At 46.7% G+C, this 18,502-nt stretch overlaps 1 protein-coding gene across 5 annotated transcripts in view; it reads left to right on the top strand.

The window, feature by feature from the left end:
• Positions 1-16,580, top strand: part of LOC140898799 (uncharacterized) — a 35,727-nt gene extending 19,147 nt beyond the window's left edge. For all 5 annotated transcript variants that reach the window (XM_073313229.2, XM_073313231.2, XM_073313230.2 and 2 more), the window contains 6 exons: positions 3,478-3,591; positions 3,967-4,470; positions 9,814-9,927; positions 11,224-11,727; positions 13,684-13,797; positions 14,173-16,580. In XM_073313229.2, coding sequence (XP_073169330.2) covers positions 3,478-3,591; positions 3,967-4,470; positions 9,814-9,927; positions 11,224-11,727; positions 13,684-13,797; positions 14,173-14,756 — 1,934 coding nt within the window. In that variant the 3' untranslated portion in view covers positions 14,757-16,580. The remainder of the gene's footprint in view (positions 1-3,477; positions 3,592-3,966; positions 4,471-9,813; positions 9,928-11,223; positions 11,728-13,683; positions 13,798-14,172) is intronic.
• Positions 16,581-18,502: the final 1,922 nt, after the last annotated feature.

An 18,502-nucleotide genomic window follows, 5' to 3' on the forward strand; every position in this document is an offset into this window, starting at 1 on the left:
TGCAGTTCTGGAGCAGCCTCCCAAGGGGAGCAGTGGGGACATAAAAAACAAACTGGCTTCAAGAATGAGCTTGATAAGTTTATGGAGGGGATGGTATGACAGGACTGCCTACAATGGCGTGTGGCCCATTGGCAACTGCCTGTAATAAAAATCCCCAATGGCTGGAGACAGTTACTACAGAGAATTCTCTCCCAGGTATCTTCCTGGTGTATCTTGCCCACATGCTCAGGGTCTAACTGATCACCATATTAGTGGTTGGGAAGGAATTTTCTCCCGGGACAGATTGGCAGAGACCGTGGGGGGGATTTTGCTTCCTCTGCAGCATGGGGTGTTGGTCACGTGCAGGTTTAAACTAGTTTAAATTATTAATTATTTTTAACTTGCTGTCTTTAAACCACAAATTGAGGACTTCAGTAACTCAGCCAGAGCTCAGGGGTCTATTACAGGAGTGGGTGAGTGAGGTTCTGTGGCCTGTAAGTGCAGGGGTTCAGACTAGATGATCATGATGGTCCCTTCAGACTTCAGTAAGCGTATCTGAGTAAGAATATACATTACAATTTTAAAGCCAACAGTGTCCCATAACTGACTTGCCACAAGATGTCAGAACATGTTAGTATTAGAGCTGAGTGGGTCTAATATTTATTTAATTTTCTTTCTAGATATAGGAATTGGATCCAGTGCTCCTATCAGAGATTTCTAAGTTATTATCTGCAAAAATACCAGAGTTTTCAGTTGCCTAAGTAGCCTCTGGAATCACGGTTAAAATTACACCTTTCCCACTCTACCCCCGCAATCTGAAATGGCGCCCCTGTGGCAGGCACAGAATTGACCCCCCTCTCCCCCCCTCCCCCGCACGGCCCTGTTGGCTTGAATAGAGCCTTCCCCCAAATATAGAAGTCAAATTACGCCTATGGTTTCTGCAGTTCTCCCTCTCCTTGACCAGGCCCTGGGTCAGCATACCCTGCGTACCAGCTGTGCTAACCCCACAGGGCAGGCTGAGTGCAGACACCATTGGGAGCCTGGGATCAGTGGTGTAAAGAGACAAACATGGTGTTCAGAAGGCTGTTTTATTTTGCGGTGGGTAAAAAGCATTTTAAAATAACAGTCTTCATGCCTGTGCGTACGATGGTCAGCGAGGCAGGTCTAAGTTCTTCAGATACCCCAGTGGGATCGTCTTGTCTCTCTCTTACCCCAAACTGTCACCAGAACACCTGTGTGTCCCCCCTCCCCCCCAAGGGAGTCCCTTTTTAAACTGCTCCAGTCAGTTTGATCTTCTGGTCCTGTTCGTCTAAGCCAAGTCTGTACAATCGCTGGAGCTAGGAGGTAGAATACTCAAAGCTAATCATTCAGACATTGTCTCTTAACAGTCCTTAAGGGTTTACCAAGGTGTGACTCCTCTTGAGCCAGGCTGCTTCCCTTTCTGCTTCTTTTCCTGCCAGCCCCCTATTGAAGTAAACCAAAGTGTTCATGCAGTAAATATCCCAGTATCCAGGACAACAGACATCATGTTATTACGGAGTCACTCCAGCTCCACCACACGTCAGTGTAGTCATGAACTAGAGGGATGGGAGGGATTCTCCCATTACCGTAGTCAATCCACCTCCCCAAGTCGTGCTAACTAGGGGTTTCTGGAAGAATTCTCCCATTGACCTAGCGCTGTCTGAACTGGGGGTGAAGTCAGCTTAATTGTGTCACTTAGGGGCGTGGATTTTTTCACCCCTAAAGAGCAATGGGTCGGCTGAATTTGTGAATGGCCTAAGGGACACCAGGTTAAGTGGGGATGGTGTGGTTAGTGGGTGGGAGGGAAGTGTGGTTTGGGGATCTAGAGCCTGTTGTGAGAGAATCCCTGCCCTGTCCCCGTTGGTGGAGACCATGCACTCCATTCTGACCAGAGTCAGAATTCTGACCAGAGTCCATTTTCAGTTCACATATTTTCAAATATGATGATTCTCATTCTTCTCTCCACTGTTCAGGGCCTCCCTCCCTCCCACCGTCTTCCCTACAAACTGTGACCACAGCCTCTGTTCCTCAGTCCTCATGAGGTGATCCCTTCCCTGGCATAAATGTGCATTTGCTTGGTGACATCATAGGTTGGTAATGAAACTTCTGGGGACTTGGAGGGTCCTGCTCCCCCCTCCCTATCTGTAGTAGCCACAGTCTCTCTTCCCTCCAGGCTCCTTGGATCTCTGAGTCGGTCCCTGCTGAGATCTCATGGTCTTATTCTTACTTTTCCAGAGGAATTAGTCTGTTGCTACTGAGTTACAATCATATCTAATTCCCCAATCTCATCCTAGGTACTTAAGGAACTAGCTGAGGCAATCTCAGCACCATTAGCAAGTATCGTTGAGAACTCCTGGAGGACTGCTGAAGGGCAAACATTGTTCCCCATTTTAAAGATAGGTACTAAGGAGACCTGGGGAGTTATAGACCAGTGAACCCAACTTCTATACCTGGAAAGATACCGGAACCTGTTATTAAACAATCGGTTTGTAGACACCTGGAGGATAATAGAGTTATAAAGAATACTCCATATGGATTTATCCAGAACAAATCATGCCAAACGAACCTGATTTCCTACTTTGACAGAGATATTGGCCTAGGATAATACAGAGAAGCAGCAGATTTGCTATATCTTCATTTTAGTACATCCTTTGACACAGTCCCACGTGCTGTTCTCATAGGGAAATGGGGTCTAGATTAAATTATTATAAAGTGAGTGCACAAAGCTGGTTGAAAGATCATACACAATCTGCAGCAAGGGCGATTTAGGTTAGATATTAGGGAAAAATTTGTAAGTGCAAAGGTAGTTGAGCTCTGGAATATACTTCAAAAGGAGGTTGTGGAATCCCCATCATTGGAAGTTTTTAAGAACAGTTTAGACAAATACCTGTCAGGGATTGTCAAGGTGTACTTGGTCCTGCCTTAGTGCATGGGCTGGATTAAATGATCTTCCTGTCTTACATTTCTGTGGTTCTATCATTCTGTAACTTTCTCCATACACTGGGGGATTTTCGTACTCCTTTCCATTACACCTGACCTGCTATAGTCCCTAACTCCTCAGTATGTGCTTTCGTGATATCCCACACCCCTGACATCCCACACACAGTGATATTCCCGTCTCCTTCCTATTCCTTACTGTGCTGAGCCCCAGCAGCCCGTTTCCCTGACACTCTCATTTTCCTTGGGTCTCTATGGTAGGAAGCAGTTCCAAGGTGATTTCCCCATGGCTTTCGGTGATGTGGAGTTACTTTCCCTGGGTTTTAGGAGTCCCTTTGAGCAGGAGTGTCTGGCCATGTGTGTCAGCAGAGTGGTGGAAAGTTACTCCCCAATTCGGCAAAGTGTCTGGCATCTTACACAGAGAGCTAGCTCCAGAATTTTGGTGCTTTAAAACAAGCAGTGGTTAAAAAAGGCCAAGCTCTTTGTGACACATGAGCTATGAAGTCACCTGATCTCACTTGTTTTCCTTCATCTGAGCAGGGTTACCAGTTTCCAAATCTGAGGTGATGTCCCAGCTGGAACAAGGAGAAGAGCTGTGGGTCTCAGATCTCCAGGGCTCTGAGGAAAGCGAGATCCTGAGAGGAACCTTCCCAGGTGAGGAGTCATTAGTCCAACAACTCAGATTCTGTCTGTGCGTGAAGAAAACCGCTGGGATTCCCTACCAAGTCCACGAGAGCAGTTTGAGCTCTGGATTGTCCCCCAGCAGGTGTCATGTCCTCAGGGCAGATATCGCTCATGGCTTCTTTCCCATCCTGAGCGACTCCTGGCAATAGCTCCCTTCCTAACCTCCCTTCATCCTGAGCATTGGGATGGGATGTGGAGACAGAGCTGATTCCCTCCTCTCTGCCCTCTGAGGAAGAGTTTGGGGGAGTTCATGTTCTGATATTTTCTCCCATCTCTCCAGCACTTACCCTTGGTTTCCTCTCCCGATTTTCATTCGTGCTTCTGAGGTTTCTCTCTGTGTCTCAGGAGCTGGTGGGATGGTGAGTGAGAACGGGGAGCAGAATCCACAGCAGGAAGATGCTGAGCCTGTGGAACTGCACTGGGAAGTATCACAAAGAACGAAAGGGGATGTGTCCAGGAGTCACGAGAAGAGGCAGCAGGGAAACCAGCCAGGAGAGAAAATGGGCAAATCCATCAATTGTGAGGAAAATCACAAGGACCTCCAGGAAACCACAGCCCAGCAGAGAATCCTCATGGGAGAGAGGAAATACATATGCCCTGAGTGTGGGAGAAACTTCAGTAGACGCTCACACCTCATTCACCATGAGCGAATCCACACGGGAGAGAGACCCTATGAATGCTGTGAGTGTGGGAAAAACTTCACTCGGCGCTCGGACCTTATTAGACACCAGAAAACCCACACAGACGAGAGCCCCTATGAATGTTGTGAGTGCGGGAAAAGCTTCATTTACTGCTCAGACCTGAGGAGACATCAGAGGATCCACAGTAAACAGAGACCCTATGAATGCTGTGAGTGTGGGAAAAGCTTCCATCAGGGGTCACACCTTATTTATCATCAGAGAATGCACCAGGGAGATGAACACCATAAAATCCTTGTCTAGGGCTGGCAAAACATACATTTTTTTTCTTTAATATTTTTTTGGTACTTCCCACACGTGGCCTTTAAGGCTGTTTAGTTACATTTACGTCATTGTGGTCTCAGCTCCCCCAGGTGAGTTGTGCGGTTCTGCTTTTTGCAGCTACCCCTTTTGGGGTGAATCCCCAAAGACCCTTTTTGTCAGCTGCGTTGTTCTATGAGTCGTAGGAGTATGAGTCCCTCTTACTAGAAAAGTGGATCAGCCCCGGGTTGGGGGAACACGAATGACCTCAGTCAGCTGCATTGTGTAAAAATCTACCTGGGCCTTGTCTCCATTAGCATTTTTTGCAGTTAGCCAGCTCGAGTGAGCTATCCAGATGTAAAATCACAACTCTGTTTTCTGTACCAACATGGCCCAAGTACCATAGTCTGTGGATTTTAGAGCAGTTATATTAGTCATCTTTTACACAGAAACCATAATAGTGTCAGAACTGGTGGTCAGCTGTAATTGCTTCCCAAAGACATGGACTGTGTGGGAATCGACTGGGCCCATCCACTGATAGAAGACCGTGTGAGGTTGCTATTCTTAGGAGAAGGGGGAGCAGTGGAGGGGATAATTTGATGGGCTGCTGGTGACCCTGCAGTACCACACAGCAGGGAGGCCTGAGGGGAGTGGGAGGACGGGGAGTGGGTGTCCGAGTGAGTGACAGGACTAGCTATATCTCTGTCCCCTTCCCAGTATGTCTGAGCCCTCCCACGCACACGTATACAAGGTATCAGCCTCCTGCCTTTCCAGCTCCCAAAGTGGATTTCTGCAATTCTCCCTCTCCTTGACCGGGCTCTGGGTTACCATACCCTGTGTACCAACTGTGCTTACCCCCCAGGTCAGGCTGAGTGCAGACACCATTGGGAGCCTGGTATCAGTGGTGTAAAGAGACAAACTCTCCTTTGGTGTGCAGAAGGCTGTTTTATTTTGCGGAGGGGAAAATTATTTTAAAATAACAGTCTTCATGCCTGTATGTCCGATGGTTAGCGAGGCAGGTCTAAGTTCTTCAGACACCCCAGCAGGGTCGTCTTGTCTCTCTCTTCCCCCAAACAGTCACCAGAACAGCTGTGCCCCTCCCAAGATGGAGTCCCTTTTTTAACTGCCCCAGTCCGTTTGATCTTCTGGTCCTATTCGTCTCAGCCAGGTCTGTACATTTGCTGCAGCTAGGAGGTAGAATACTCAAAGCTAATCGTTCAGACATTGTCTCTTAACAGTCCTTAAGGGTTTACCAAAGTGTGACTTCTCTTGAGCCAGTCATCTTTCCTCTCTGCTTCTTTTCCTGCCAGCCCCCTATTGAAGTAAACCAAAGTGTTCATGCAGTAAATATCCCAGTATCCAGGACAACACACAGCACATTGTTATTACGGAGCCACTCCAGCTCCACCACGGCGGGCTTGGAGAAATAGGACTAAGGGCTTGTCTACTCTTTGAATGCTACTGTAGTAGCACTTCAGTGTAGCCATGAACTAGAGGGATGGGAGGGATTCTCCCATTACCGTAGTCAATCCACCTCCCCAAGTGGTACTAGCTAGGGGTTGCTGGAAGAATTCTCCCATTGACCTAGCATGGTCTGCACTGGGGGTTAGGTCGGCTTAATTGTGTCATTCAGGGGCATGGATTTTTTCACCCCTAAAGAGTGATGGGTCAGTTGCATTTATGAATGGCTTAAGGGACACCAAGTTAAGTGAGGAGGGTGCGGTTAGTGGGTGGGAGGGAGGGGTGGTTTGGGGATCTAGAGCCTGTTGTGAGAGGATCCGTGCCCTGTCCCCGTTGGAGAGCGTGCACTCCGTTCTGATCAGAGTCCATTTTCAGTTCACATATTTTCAAATATGATGATTCTCATTCTTCTCTCCACTGTTCAGGGCCTCCATCCCTCCCACTGTCTTCCCTACAAACTGTGACCACAGCCTCTGTTCCTCAGTCCTCACAAGGTGACCTATTCCCTGACATAAATATGCATTTGCTTGGTGACATCATAGGTTGGTAATGAAACTTCTGGGGACTTGGAGGGTCCTGCTCCCCCCCTCCCTATCTGTAGTAGCCACACTCTCTCTTCTCTGTAGACTCCTTGGATCTCTGAGTCGGTCCCTGCTGAGATCCCATGGTCTTATTCTCTTTTCCAGAGGAATTAGTCTGCTACTGAGTTATAATCATATCTAATTCCTCAACCTCATCCTAGGTACTTAAGGAACTAGCTGAGGCAATCTCAGCACCATTAGCAAGTATCGTTGAGAACTCCTGGAGAGGTCCCAGAGGACTGCTGAAGGGCAAACATTGTTCCCCATTTTAAAGAAAGGTAGTAAGGAGACCTGGGGAGTTATAGACCAGTCAGCCTAACTTCGATACCTGTAAAGATACTGGAACATGTTTTTAAACAATCAGTTTGTAAGCACCAGGAGGATAATAGTGTTATAAGGAATTGTCAGTATGGATTTGTCCAGAACAAATCATGCCAAACCAACCTCATTTCCTACTTTGACAGAGAGATTGGCCTATGACAGGGGTAATCAATAGGTGGACCGTGGGCCAAATCTGGACCACCAGACACTTTTTAATGGACCCTGAAATCTTTTTATTATTACTAGGGCTGTCAAGCGATTAAAAAAATTATTTGGGATTAATCACGCGATCAAAAAAATTAATTGGGATTGATCATGCTGTAAAACAATAATAGAATACCATTTATTTAAATGTTTTTGGGTGATTTCTATATTTTCAAATATTGATTTCAATTACAAGACAGAATACAAAGTGTACAGTGCTTACTTTATATTCTTGATTACAAATATTTGCACTGTAATGAAGTATTGTACTGCAATCACTTTACAATGAAAGTTTAACTTACAAATGTAGAATTATGTACAAAAAAAACCCTGAACTCAAAAATAAAACAATATAAAACTTTAAAGCGTACAAGTCCATTCAGTCTTACTTCTTGTTCAACCAATCGCTAAGAGAAACAAGTTTGTTTACATTTACAGGAGATAATGCTGCCCACTTCTTATTTACAATGTCACCTGCAAGTGAGAACAGGCATTAGCATGGCACTGTTGTAGCTGGAGTCACAAGGTATTTACGTGCCAGATGCACTAAAGATTCATATGTCCCTTCATTCTTCGACCACCATTCCAGAGGACATGCGTCCATGCTGATGATGGTCGATAATGATCCAAAGCAGTGCAGAGTGACACATGTTCATTTTCATCATGTGAGCCAGATGCCACCAGCAGAATGTTGATTTTCTTTTTTGGTGGTTCAGATTCTGTAGTTTCCTCACTGGAGTGTTGCTCTTTTAAGACTTCCGAAAGCATGCTCCACACCTCGTCCCTCTCAAATTTTGGAAGGCACCTCAGATTCTTAAATCTTCAGTGGAGTGCAGTTGCTATTTTTCGAAACCTCACATTGTTATCTTCTTTGCATTTTGTCAAATCTGTAGTGAAAGTGTTCTTAAAACAAACGTGCTGAGTCATCATCCGAGACTGCTAGAACATGAAATATATGGCAGAGTGTGGGTAAAACACAGAGCAGGAGACATAAAATTCTCCCCCCAAGGAGTTCAGTCACAAATTTAATTAACATGTTTTTTTAACGAGCATCATCAGCATGGAAGCATGTCCTCTGGAATGCTGGCCGAAGCATGAAGGGGCATATGAATGTTTAGCATATCAGGCACGTAAATACCTTGCAGTGCCAGCTACAAAAGTGCCATGTGAACACCTGTTCTCACTTTCTGATGACATTGTAAATAAGAAGTGGGCAGCATGATCTCCCATAAATGTAAATAAACTTTATCTTCGTGATTGGCTGAACAAGAAGTAGGACTGAATGGATGTGTAAACTCTAAAATTTTACATTGTTTGGTTTTTGAATGCAGTTGTGAGACCCAAAAACCCTACATTTGTAAGTTGCACTTTCATGATAAAGAGATTGCACTACAGTACTTGTATGAGGTGAACTGAAAAATACTATATCTTTTATTTATCATTTTTACAGTGCAGATATTTATAATAAAATATAAAGTGAGCAGTGTACACTTTGTATTCTGTGTTGTAATTCAAATCAGTATATTTAAAAATTAGAAAAATATCCAAAAATATTTAATAAATTTCAATTGGTATTCTGTTGTTTAACAGTGTGATTAAAAATGCAATTATTCATGATTAATTTTTTTAATCATGATTAATTTTTTTTTTTTTTAGTTAATCGTGTGAGTTAACTGATACTAATCGACAGCCCTACTTCTCTTTTTTTTTTTTTTATTGTTTTCTTTCAAGTCTGGACCTTGACTATCCCTTGACCAAGATATTTGGACCTTGACAAAAAATAATTAACTACCCCTGGCTAACGGTATTACAGAGAACCTGCAGCTTTGCGATATCTTCATGTTAGTATGTCCTTTGATACAGTCCCACATGCTGTTCTCAGAGGGAAACTAGGGAAATGGAGTCTAGATGAAATTATTACAAAGTGGGCACAAAACTGGTTGAAAGATTGTACTCAATCTGCAGCAAGGGCGATTTAGGTTAGATATTCGGGAAAAACTTGTAACTCAAGGGTAGTTAAGTCCTGGAATAGGATTCCAAGGGAGGCTGTGGAATTCCCATCATTGGAAGTTTTTCAGAACAGCTTAGACAAATACCTATCAGGGATGGGGTCTAGGTTTATTTGGTCCTACCTCAGTGCATGGGCTGGATTAAATGTTCCATTCCTACATTTCTGTGGTTCTGTCACTCTATAACCTTCTCCATAACACTGGGGGATTTTTGTACTCCTTTCCATTTCACCTGACTCGCTATATTCCCTAACTCCTCAGCATGTGCTTTCCTAATATCCAACACCCCTGACATCCCACACGCAGTGATATCCCCTCTCCTTCCTATTCCTTACTGTGCTGAGCCCCAGCAGCCCGTTTCCCTGACTCTCTCATTATCCTTGGGTCTCTATGGTAGGAAGCAGTTCCAAGGTGATGTCCCCATGGCTTTCCGTGTTGGGGAGTTACTTTCCCTGGGTTTTAGGAGCCCCTTTGAACAGGAATCTCTGGTCATGTGTGTGCCAGGACAGCGGTTATTCCCCTTATAGGCAGAGTGTCTGGCACCTTAGAGCACCTGGAGAGCTAGCCACAGAATTTTGGTGCTTTAAAACGAGCAATGGTTAAAAAAAAAGGCCAGGCTCTTTGTGACACATGTCCCATGAATTCACCTGATCTTATTTGATTCTTTCCTCTGAGCAGGGTTACCAGTTTCCAAACCTGAAGTGACGTCCCAGCTGGAACAAGGGGAAAAGCTGTGGGTCTCAGATCTCCAGGGCTCTGAGGAAAGCGAGATCCTGAGAGGAACCTGTGCTGGTGAGGAGTCATCAGAGCAACTCAGATACTGTCTCTGCGTGAAGAAAACCGCTGGGATTCCCTACGAAGCCCTGGAGAGCTCTCTGAGTTCCAGATTGTCCCCCAGCAGGTGTCATGTCCTCAGGGCAGATATCGCTCATGGCTTCCGATCCATCCTGAGCGACTCGTGGCAATAGCTCCCTTCCTAACCTCCCTTCATCTTGAGCGATGGGATGGGAGACAGAATTGACCTCCTCCTCTCTCCCTAATGGGGAAGAGCTTGGGGGAATTCATTTCCTGATATTTCCCCCATCTCTCCAGCACTTACTCTGGTTTCCTCTCCCCTTTTAGTTCAGGTTCTGTTACTTGCACACTCTTGGGTATTCCACCTTTACCATTCCCTGGGCCCAGGGCATAAGCTTGTTAATTTAAGTATCCTCACCCTTACGCAATTTCTAGGGCTCAGGGCCAGCCTTACGCTGTTCCTAGGGCTCAGGGCATAATCTTCTGCAGGTTTGCAGGGTCTTTTACTAGTGAAAGAGCCTTACACAGTAATATCCTTAACTTCTTTTTATTAACAGTTACCCAAGCAGAACACACACACCAAGCATACAGTGCTCACTACTCCCCATAATCAGATGAACTTTGTCTTGGTGGTCAGCCAGGATCAGGTTGTCTGGGGCTCCTTCAGCTTCTGCACGATATAGTTGGCAGGGTGTTGAGGTTTGGCAGCTCTGATCTTAGGCTGTGCCCTGGAGTTGGTTCCCAAGAAATTCCTGTTGGACCCCAGTTATTATAGTGAAACTTGAGTCCTGCTTAGCTCTACTGTCACCAATCATTGTAAAGTAAAGTCCTGCAAACCAGCATTTTTCACCCGTCCTAGCCCATTACGAAACCACTCTTTACCCAATCAGAGCCCACCACCTGAGCTGATTTAAATCTTGCAAAGTTAGTGATGCAACAGGCAGAAATGATCAAAGAACCAGGCAGAGACCAGACAGATGAACAATAGAGAAGCAGGGACAATGAAGGCAAAACAATAAAGTATAGATTTCACAACCACATCTGTTAGGTGATTCCTTGCTAGACAGAATGCTGTCAACATTTTCTTTACATTTCTTACGATCTGTTTCTCTATCTGGTGATGGTGGGCACTGTTAGGACAGGAGCCTCCTCAACAGCCCAATATTACATTGTTTTGATACAATTTAGAGGGAATGTGAGGCTGTGACTTCCTGCTGCTTAGCTCATGGCTGCTGCTGTCCTAATGTGGCTGCAGAAAAGTCCTGAGACATCAAGTTTCTCTCTGTGTGTCAGGAGCTGGTGGGATGGTGAGTGAGAACGGGGAGCAGAATCCACAGCAGGAAGATGCTGAGCCTGTGGAACTGCGCTGGGAAGTATCACAAAGAACGAAAGGGGATGTGTCCAGGAGTCACAAGAAGAGGCAGCAGGGAAACCAGCCAGGAGAGAAAATGGACAAATCCATCAATTGTGAGGAAAATCACAAGGACCTCCAGGAAACCACAGCCCAGCAGAGAATCCTCATGGGAGAGAGGAAACACATTTGCCCTGAGTGCGGGAGAAACTTCAGTAGACGCTCACACCTCATTCACCATGAGCGAATCCACACGGGAGAGAGACCCTATGAATGCTGTGAGTGTGGGAAAAACTTCACTCGGCGCTCGGACCTTATTAGACACCAGAAAACCCACACATGCGAAAGCCCGTATGAATGTTGTGAGTGCGGGAAAAACTTCATTTACTGCTCAGACCTGAGGAGACATCAGAGGATCCATACAGGACAGAGACCCTATGAATGCTGTGAGTTGGGAAAAGCTTCCATCAGGGTTCACACCTTATTTATCATCAGAGAATCCACCAGGGAGATAAACACAATAAAATCCTTGACTAGGGCTGGCAAAACATACTTTTTCTCTAATATTAATGATGATTCCCACATGTGGCCCTTAAGGCTGTTAGTGCCATTTACGTCATTGTGATCTCAGCTCCCCCAGGTGAGTTGTGCGGTTCTGCTTTTTGCAGCTAATCCTGCTTCTTCGATACCTGGAAAGAGACTGGACCATATTGTTAAACATTCTCTTTGTAAGCACCTGGAGGATAAAAGCTTTATAAGAATAGTCAGCATGGATTTGTCAAGAACAAATCAAGCCAAACCAATCTGATTTCCTACTTTGACAGGGAGATTGGCCTATAGTATTTCAGGGAAGCAGTGGATTTGCTATATCTTCATTTTAGTACCTCCTTTGAAACAGTCCCACCTGCCGTTCTCATAGGGAAATAGGGTCTAGATTAAATTATTATAAAGTGAGCACACAAAACTGGTTGAAAGATCAAACTCAATCTTAGGGCTTGGCTACATTTGCAAGTTAGAGCGCATTAAAGCAGCCCCGGGCGCCCTAACTCCCGATGTGTCCACATTGGCAAGGCACATAGAGCGCCTAGACTCTGCAGCTGGAGTGATCCTGGTAATCCACCTCCACGAGAAGCATAAAGCTTGCTGCGTCCCGGCTGAAAGGCCCGGGCATTAGTGTGAATGAGGTGTTGCATTACTGCGCTGTGACTGTCCTCCGGAAACATCCCATAATCCCCTGAAGTCAAGAGGCCACTCTGCTCATTGTTTTGAAAGCTCTGTTTCGGACAGCTAGCATGCTTATCTGCTCCGGGACAAAGCAAGCCATTAGTGTGGAATGCTGCTGTTGTGAGTGGGGTGGGGGGGGAGAGTGGTCTGCTGCTGTCTGAACTTACCAGACAGCAAGCTGACATGCTCTCAGCCCCCCAAAACACACTCCCCGTCACACTCCCCCTCCCCACCCGCCATTTGAAAAGCGCAGCCGATTGCACACTGGGATAGCTGCCACAATGCACTGCTCTTTGTGGCATTGCCAGGGCTGCTCATGTGGCCACGCCAGAGTGTGCTTGCAGCTGACAGTGTAAACACACGGCAGCGTTTTCCCTGCTGCGGTCTCTGAAGCCTGGTTTAACTCCCAGCGCTCTACATCTGCAAGTGTAGCCATGCCCTTAAACTGCAGCAAGGGCGATTTAGGTTAGATATTAGGGAAAAACTTGTAAGTGCAAGGGTAGTTAAGCTCTGAAATATACTTCCAAAGGAGGTTGTGGAATCCCCATCATTGGAAGGTTTTAAGAACAGCTTAGACAAATACCTATCAGGCATTGTCAGGGTGTACTTGGTCCTGCCTCAGTGCATGGGCTGGATTAAATGATTTTCCAGCCCAACATTTCTGTGGTTCCATCATTCTGTAATTTTCTCCGTACACTGGTGGATTTTCATATCCCCCCCCCCCCCATTACACCTGACTCACTATATTCCCTAACTCCTCAGCATGTGCCTTCTTGGTATCCAACATCCCTGACATCCCACACGCAGTGCTGTCCCCTCTCCTTCCTATTCCTTACTGTGCTGAGCCCCAGCAGCCCATTTCCCTGCCTCCCTCATTATCCTTGGGTCTCTATCGGTAGAAAGCAGTTCCAAGGTGATGTCCCCATGGCTTTCTGTGATGGGGAGTTACTTTCCCTGGGTTTTAGGAGCCCCTTTGAGCAGGAATCTCTGGTCATGTGTGTGCCAGGACAGCGGTTATTCCCCTTATAGGCAGAGTGTCTGGCACCTTAGAGCACCTGGAGAGCTAGCCACAGAATTTTGGTGCTTTAAAATGATCAATGGTTAAAAAAAGGCCAGGCTCTTTGTGACAAATGTCCCATGAAGTCACTTGATCTCATTTGATTCTTTCCTCTGAGCAGGGATACCAGTTTCCAAACCTGAGGTTATGGCCCAGCTGGAACAAGGGGAAGAGCTGTGGGTCTCAGATCTCCAGGGCTCTGAGGAAAGCGAGATCCTGAGAGGAACCTTCCCAGGTGAGGAGTCATTAGTCCAACAACTCAGATTCTGTCTGTGCGTGAAGAAAACCGCTGGGATTCCCTACCAAGTCCACGAGAGCAGTTTGAGCTCCGGATTGTCCCCCAGCAGGTGTCATGTCCTCAGGGCAGATATCGCTCATGGCTTCTTTCCCATCCTGAGCGACTCCTGGCAATAGCTCCCTTCCTAACCTCCCTTCATCCTGAGCATTGGGATGGGATGTGGAGACAGAGTTGATTCCCTCCTCTCTGCCCTCTGAGGAAGAGTTTGGGGGAGTTCATGTTCTGATATTTTCTCCCATCTCTCCAGCACTTACCCTTGGTTTCCTCTCCCGATTTTCATTCGTGCTTCTGAAGTTTCTCTCTGTGTCTCAGGAGCTGGTGGGATGGTGAGTGAGAACGGGGAGCAGAATCCACAGCAGGAAGATGCTGAGCCTGTGGAACCGTGCTGGGAAGTATCACAAAGAACGAAAGGGGACGTGTCCAGGAGACATGAGGAGAGGCAGCCAGAAGAGAAAATGGGCAAATCCATCAATTGTGAGGAAAATCACAAGGACCTCCAGGAAACCACAGCCCAGCAGAGAATCCTCATGGGAGAGAGGAAACACATATGCCCTGAGTGTGGGAAAAACTTCAGAAGTCGCTCACACCTTATTAACCATGAGCGAATCCACACGGGAGAGAGACCCTATAAATGCTGTGAGTGTGGGAAAAACTTCATTCGACGCTCACACCTTATTAGACACCAGAGGATCCACACCGGTGAGCGACCCTATGAATGTTTTGAGTGCAGGAAAACCTTCATTTACTGCTCAGACCTTAGAAGACATCAGAGGATCCACACAGGACAGAGACCTTATGCATGCTGTGAGTGCGGGAAAAGCTTCCATCAGGGGTCACACCTTATTTATCATCAGAGAATCCACCAGGGAGATAAACATCATAAAATCCTTGTCTAGGGCTGGCAAAACATACATTTTTTCTTTAATATTTTTGGTACTTCCCACACGTGGCCTTTAAGGCTGTTAGTGCCATTTACGTCATTGTGGTCTCAGCTCCCCCAGGTGAGTTGTGCGGTTCTGCTTTTTGCAGCTACCCCTTTTGGGGCGAATCCCCAAGGACCCTTTCTGCCAGGTGCTTTGTTCTGAGTCATGGGAGTATGAGTCCATCTTACTAGGAATGTGCATCAGGCCCAGGGGAGGGAAACACAAAAGACCTCAGTTAGCTGCATTATGTTAAAATCTACTGGGGCCTTGTCTCCATTAGCACTTTTTGTAGTTAACCAGCATGAGTGAGCTATCCAGATGGAAAACCACAACTCTATTTTCTGTACTGACATGGCCCAAGTACAATAGTGTGGGTTAGCTAGCACTTTCCCCCTCAACCTGTCCTAATCTCCTTCACTTTTCCTAGTCTAGAGAAACCATTATCATGATGGTAAAGCTTTTGTAAAATAACACAACTCAGTAACGAGACAGTGCCGAGTGAATCAGGTTTCAGTGGATCAGAGGAGAATGCAACGGGAAAATCGGTGGTTCTCATTCTGAGTCATCAAATGTAACCTGCTCTAAATCTCATTCCATCTGAAACTGAAAATGTCTGATACCTCTGTGAGCAGGGTCGGATTTCCAACTACGCACACCGGGCAGGTTGCCAAGTATGTGATTTTCTAGCCCAAATGGGCTATTTTTAGCTGTCAGTTGCCAGGGTTTTTAGCAGTTGCAAGTTGCAGTATTTTGGGCTATTTTGCTGCCCTGCTGCCACTGGCTACACTGCTCAGGAGGGAGGGAGCCTCCTAATCCGTCCTGTTCCTTGCCGAGATGCCCCGCACACTGCTTGTCTCACATCGTGCCACCTCCCCTTGGGTGACATTTGCAGCACGTGCAGCATTCTTGTCCGAGGGAGAAAAATTTTTTTCTGCACAAATGTGCTGCAGTTCTGCCTTTCGCCCACCAGGGGCCACGGTGGTGCCAGAACAGCCTGAGCTGGCTGCGGCTGACTGGTCGGGCTGGCGGCGGCAAAGATCCGGCAGGCGGGTGGGGGGGTTATCTGGGCAGCCGCCTTCTTGGAGCCAGGTTAGGAGGCAGAGCTGGCCACACAGGGCTGCTGGGGGAGGGGGGGGTCACAGGACCCCATGGGGCCGCTTAAGATGCTGTCCCAAGGGGCACAAAAGGTGTAAATCTGGTCCTGGTTTTTCTCTCTTTCCTGAAGGCGGTTTGGTCACACAACTGGATATTACTTTTCTGTGGCAGAATGCAGTTCAGATTTATTGGGGACATTGAGGCAAATGACCAGTTGCTTCAATAGTCATTTCTTCCTTTTTTTTTTCCTCCACCCTTCCATGATGACATGGGGAAAGTTCAAATGCAGCTCAGTCAACAGGAGCGAATACTCCCAGTTCTGGGATACGCTACCAAGGAAACGGGAGTGGTTTGAAATCTCCAGTGGCGAACAACAGCACACCCCAAACTCTGCAACTAACTGGGTATCATCGCAGCGTTGTTCAATTATTTGTCAGTATTATCTCAGATAATGCAAGGAGAGAGTGCCACAGTAAGGGACTTGGAACTAGGCAAAATGCCCATGAATTTGATTCCCAACACAGTTGTGACCCAGCCCCCACAGGAAGTTACTCCTGAAGATATCTCCTAGCTAATCCTAATATTTGGGCAATAACTGCCTTTAGCTATGCAGATGTGGAGGAAATAGAATTGATGTTTTTGTTGAATTCACCCTTTGTAATGCTGCAAATGTGTATAAAATGAAATCGATGTTGAATGTGAGACAGCTGAAGAAAAATAACTCTTTTTGAATAGAAACCAGCCTCTTGTACCATCCAATGATTCTCACCAGGCCTATATCTAGTTTCTAATTTAGACCTGTGCTATCAGATTAAAGAAGTAAACTAGGCATGTTTGAGGAACTCATTCCTCACTAGCACAGCTGAGATTTCAGGTGGGTTGGTAAAGGATTCTTCTCCAGAGAAATGTAAATTTGTCCTCCTGAAGACCAAGGACTTGGCAAGAACTCAGAAACCACAGGCACCTAATTGCTGGTTTTCAGCACAGAGATGAAAGCTATGGTGAGCTATGGTCCAGCAGAAATGTGTTTAGAACACAATTTCCTAGTTCCATGGCATTGATTAGAGTCCCAACAGATGCCAGTTAGTTTGAGAACAATTGTCCTTTACCATATGAATCCAAAGTTTCATGAGGCAAAGAAAAAGAGTTGATGCCTTTGGAGGACATTCCCTCCTCAGCAGGGCCGGTGCAACCACTAGGTGAACTAGGCGGTCGCCTAGGGTGCCAAGTGGTTGGGGGCAGCTCAAAGCGCACTCCGGGGAGGCGGTGGAGCGGAAGTGAGCTGGGGCAGAGGGGCGCAGGGAGGGCCGCCTGCAGTAAGTAATGGGGGGAGGGTGGCGCACATGGGAACCGCTCCCCGACCCAGCTCACCTCTGCTCCGCCTCCTCCTCTGAGCGCACTGCCCTGCTTTGCTTCTCTCCCTCCCTGGCTTGCGCTGATTGGTGCCGCAAGCCTGGGAGGCGGGAGAAGCGGCAGTGTGCTCGGGGAGGAGGCGGAGCAGAAGTGAGTTGGGATGGGGAGTTGCCGCACGGCTCCCCGGGCTGAGGGGAATTGCTGAACGGTTCCCCGGGGGGAGAGGGGGCGGCGGGGAGCTGCCGCAAGGGGGGCGCCTCACGGCGGAGGGGAGCTGCCCCAGTGGGGGCGCTTCAGGGCGGAGAGGGGGCGGTGGGGAGCTGCCATGGGGGGGCGCCTCAGGGCAGAAGGGGGGTGCCGGGTAACTGCTGCGGAGGGGGGGCGTTTCAGGGCGGAGGCGGGGCAGCGGGGAGATGCTGCAGAGGGGGCGCCTCAGGGCGGAGGGGGGGTGCAAGGTGGAAGTTTCGCCTAGGGCGCAAAACATCCTTGCACTGGCCCTGTTCCTCAGAAGGATCCCAATCTGGCTGCCTTCTTGGACAATAAGCACTTTCCTTCTGTGCAAGTGATAGTAACCCATGAAGTAATGCGTGGGTCAAGCTCCAAGTTCAGACTGCAGGATATTTGAATATTGAGTCCTGATTCTATGCTTTGGTGTCTTGGTTTTGGTCTTGTGATTTATGCCTTTGCATCGCGTCTCCATCTCCTGCTACTTTGAAAGATTAAAAAGTGTGAAAATAGAAAAGAAGGTTTTTTTCATGTTGCAAACCTTGCCACATAGTGTGAGACCCCTTCCACCAACACTTATGGCAGAAGAGCCATAAATAAATTAACTTCCAGAAATGGAAGGCACCTATATGGGTGTGAAACCTTCTGTAAAATTGTGGTTTACTTGGTGGAAATCGGTGTTAAATTAAAAGAAAGTAACATATAAGATTTTTGTTACCAGTAAGAATGAAATTAAACATGAAGTTAATTATTTGTTAACCAACAAGAGACTAATTATGTGATGACTCTCAGCTTTCCAGTATAATTCTGATTTATGTTGTTTTCTTTTTATTGGTAACATAGGAAATGGTGGCTAATCCTTAAAGGCTTGTTTGATGTATTTTACTCCCTTCTGACTATGGAATTCTGAAATAAAACTTTACTCCAAAGGTTGCGGTGCTAGAATAGGTAAGAGAAATAAGGTATCTGAGAATACTGATCAGTATAGACATGAATTATTTCCATTTCAAATGGAATTTATTCTGACAAGCTTTAAAGTCAAATTT

This window comes from Lepidochelys kempii, chromosome 15 (genome assembly GCF_965140285.1).
Source record: "Lepidochelys kempii isolate rLepKem1 chromosome 15, rLepKem1.hap1, whole genome shotgun sequence".
Taxonomy (NCBI): domain Eukaryota; kingdom Metazoa; phylum Chordata; order Testudines; family Cheloniidae; genus Lepidochelys; species Lepidochelys kempii.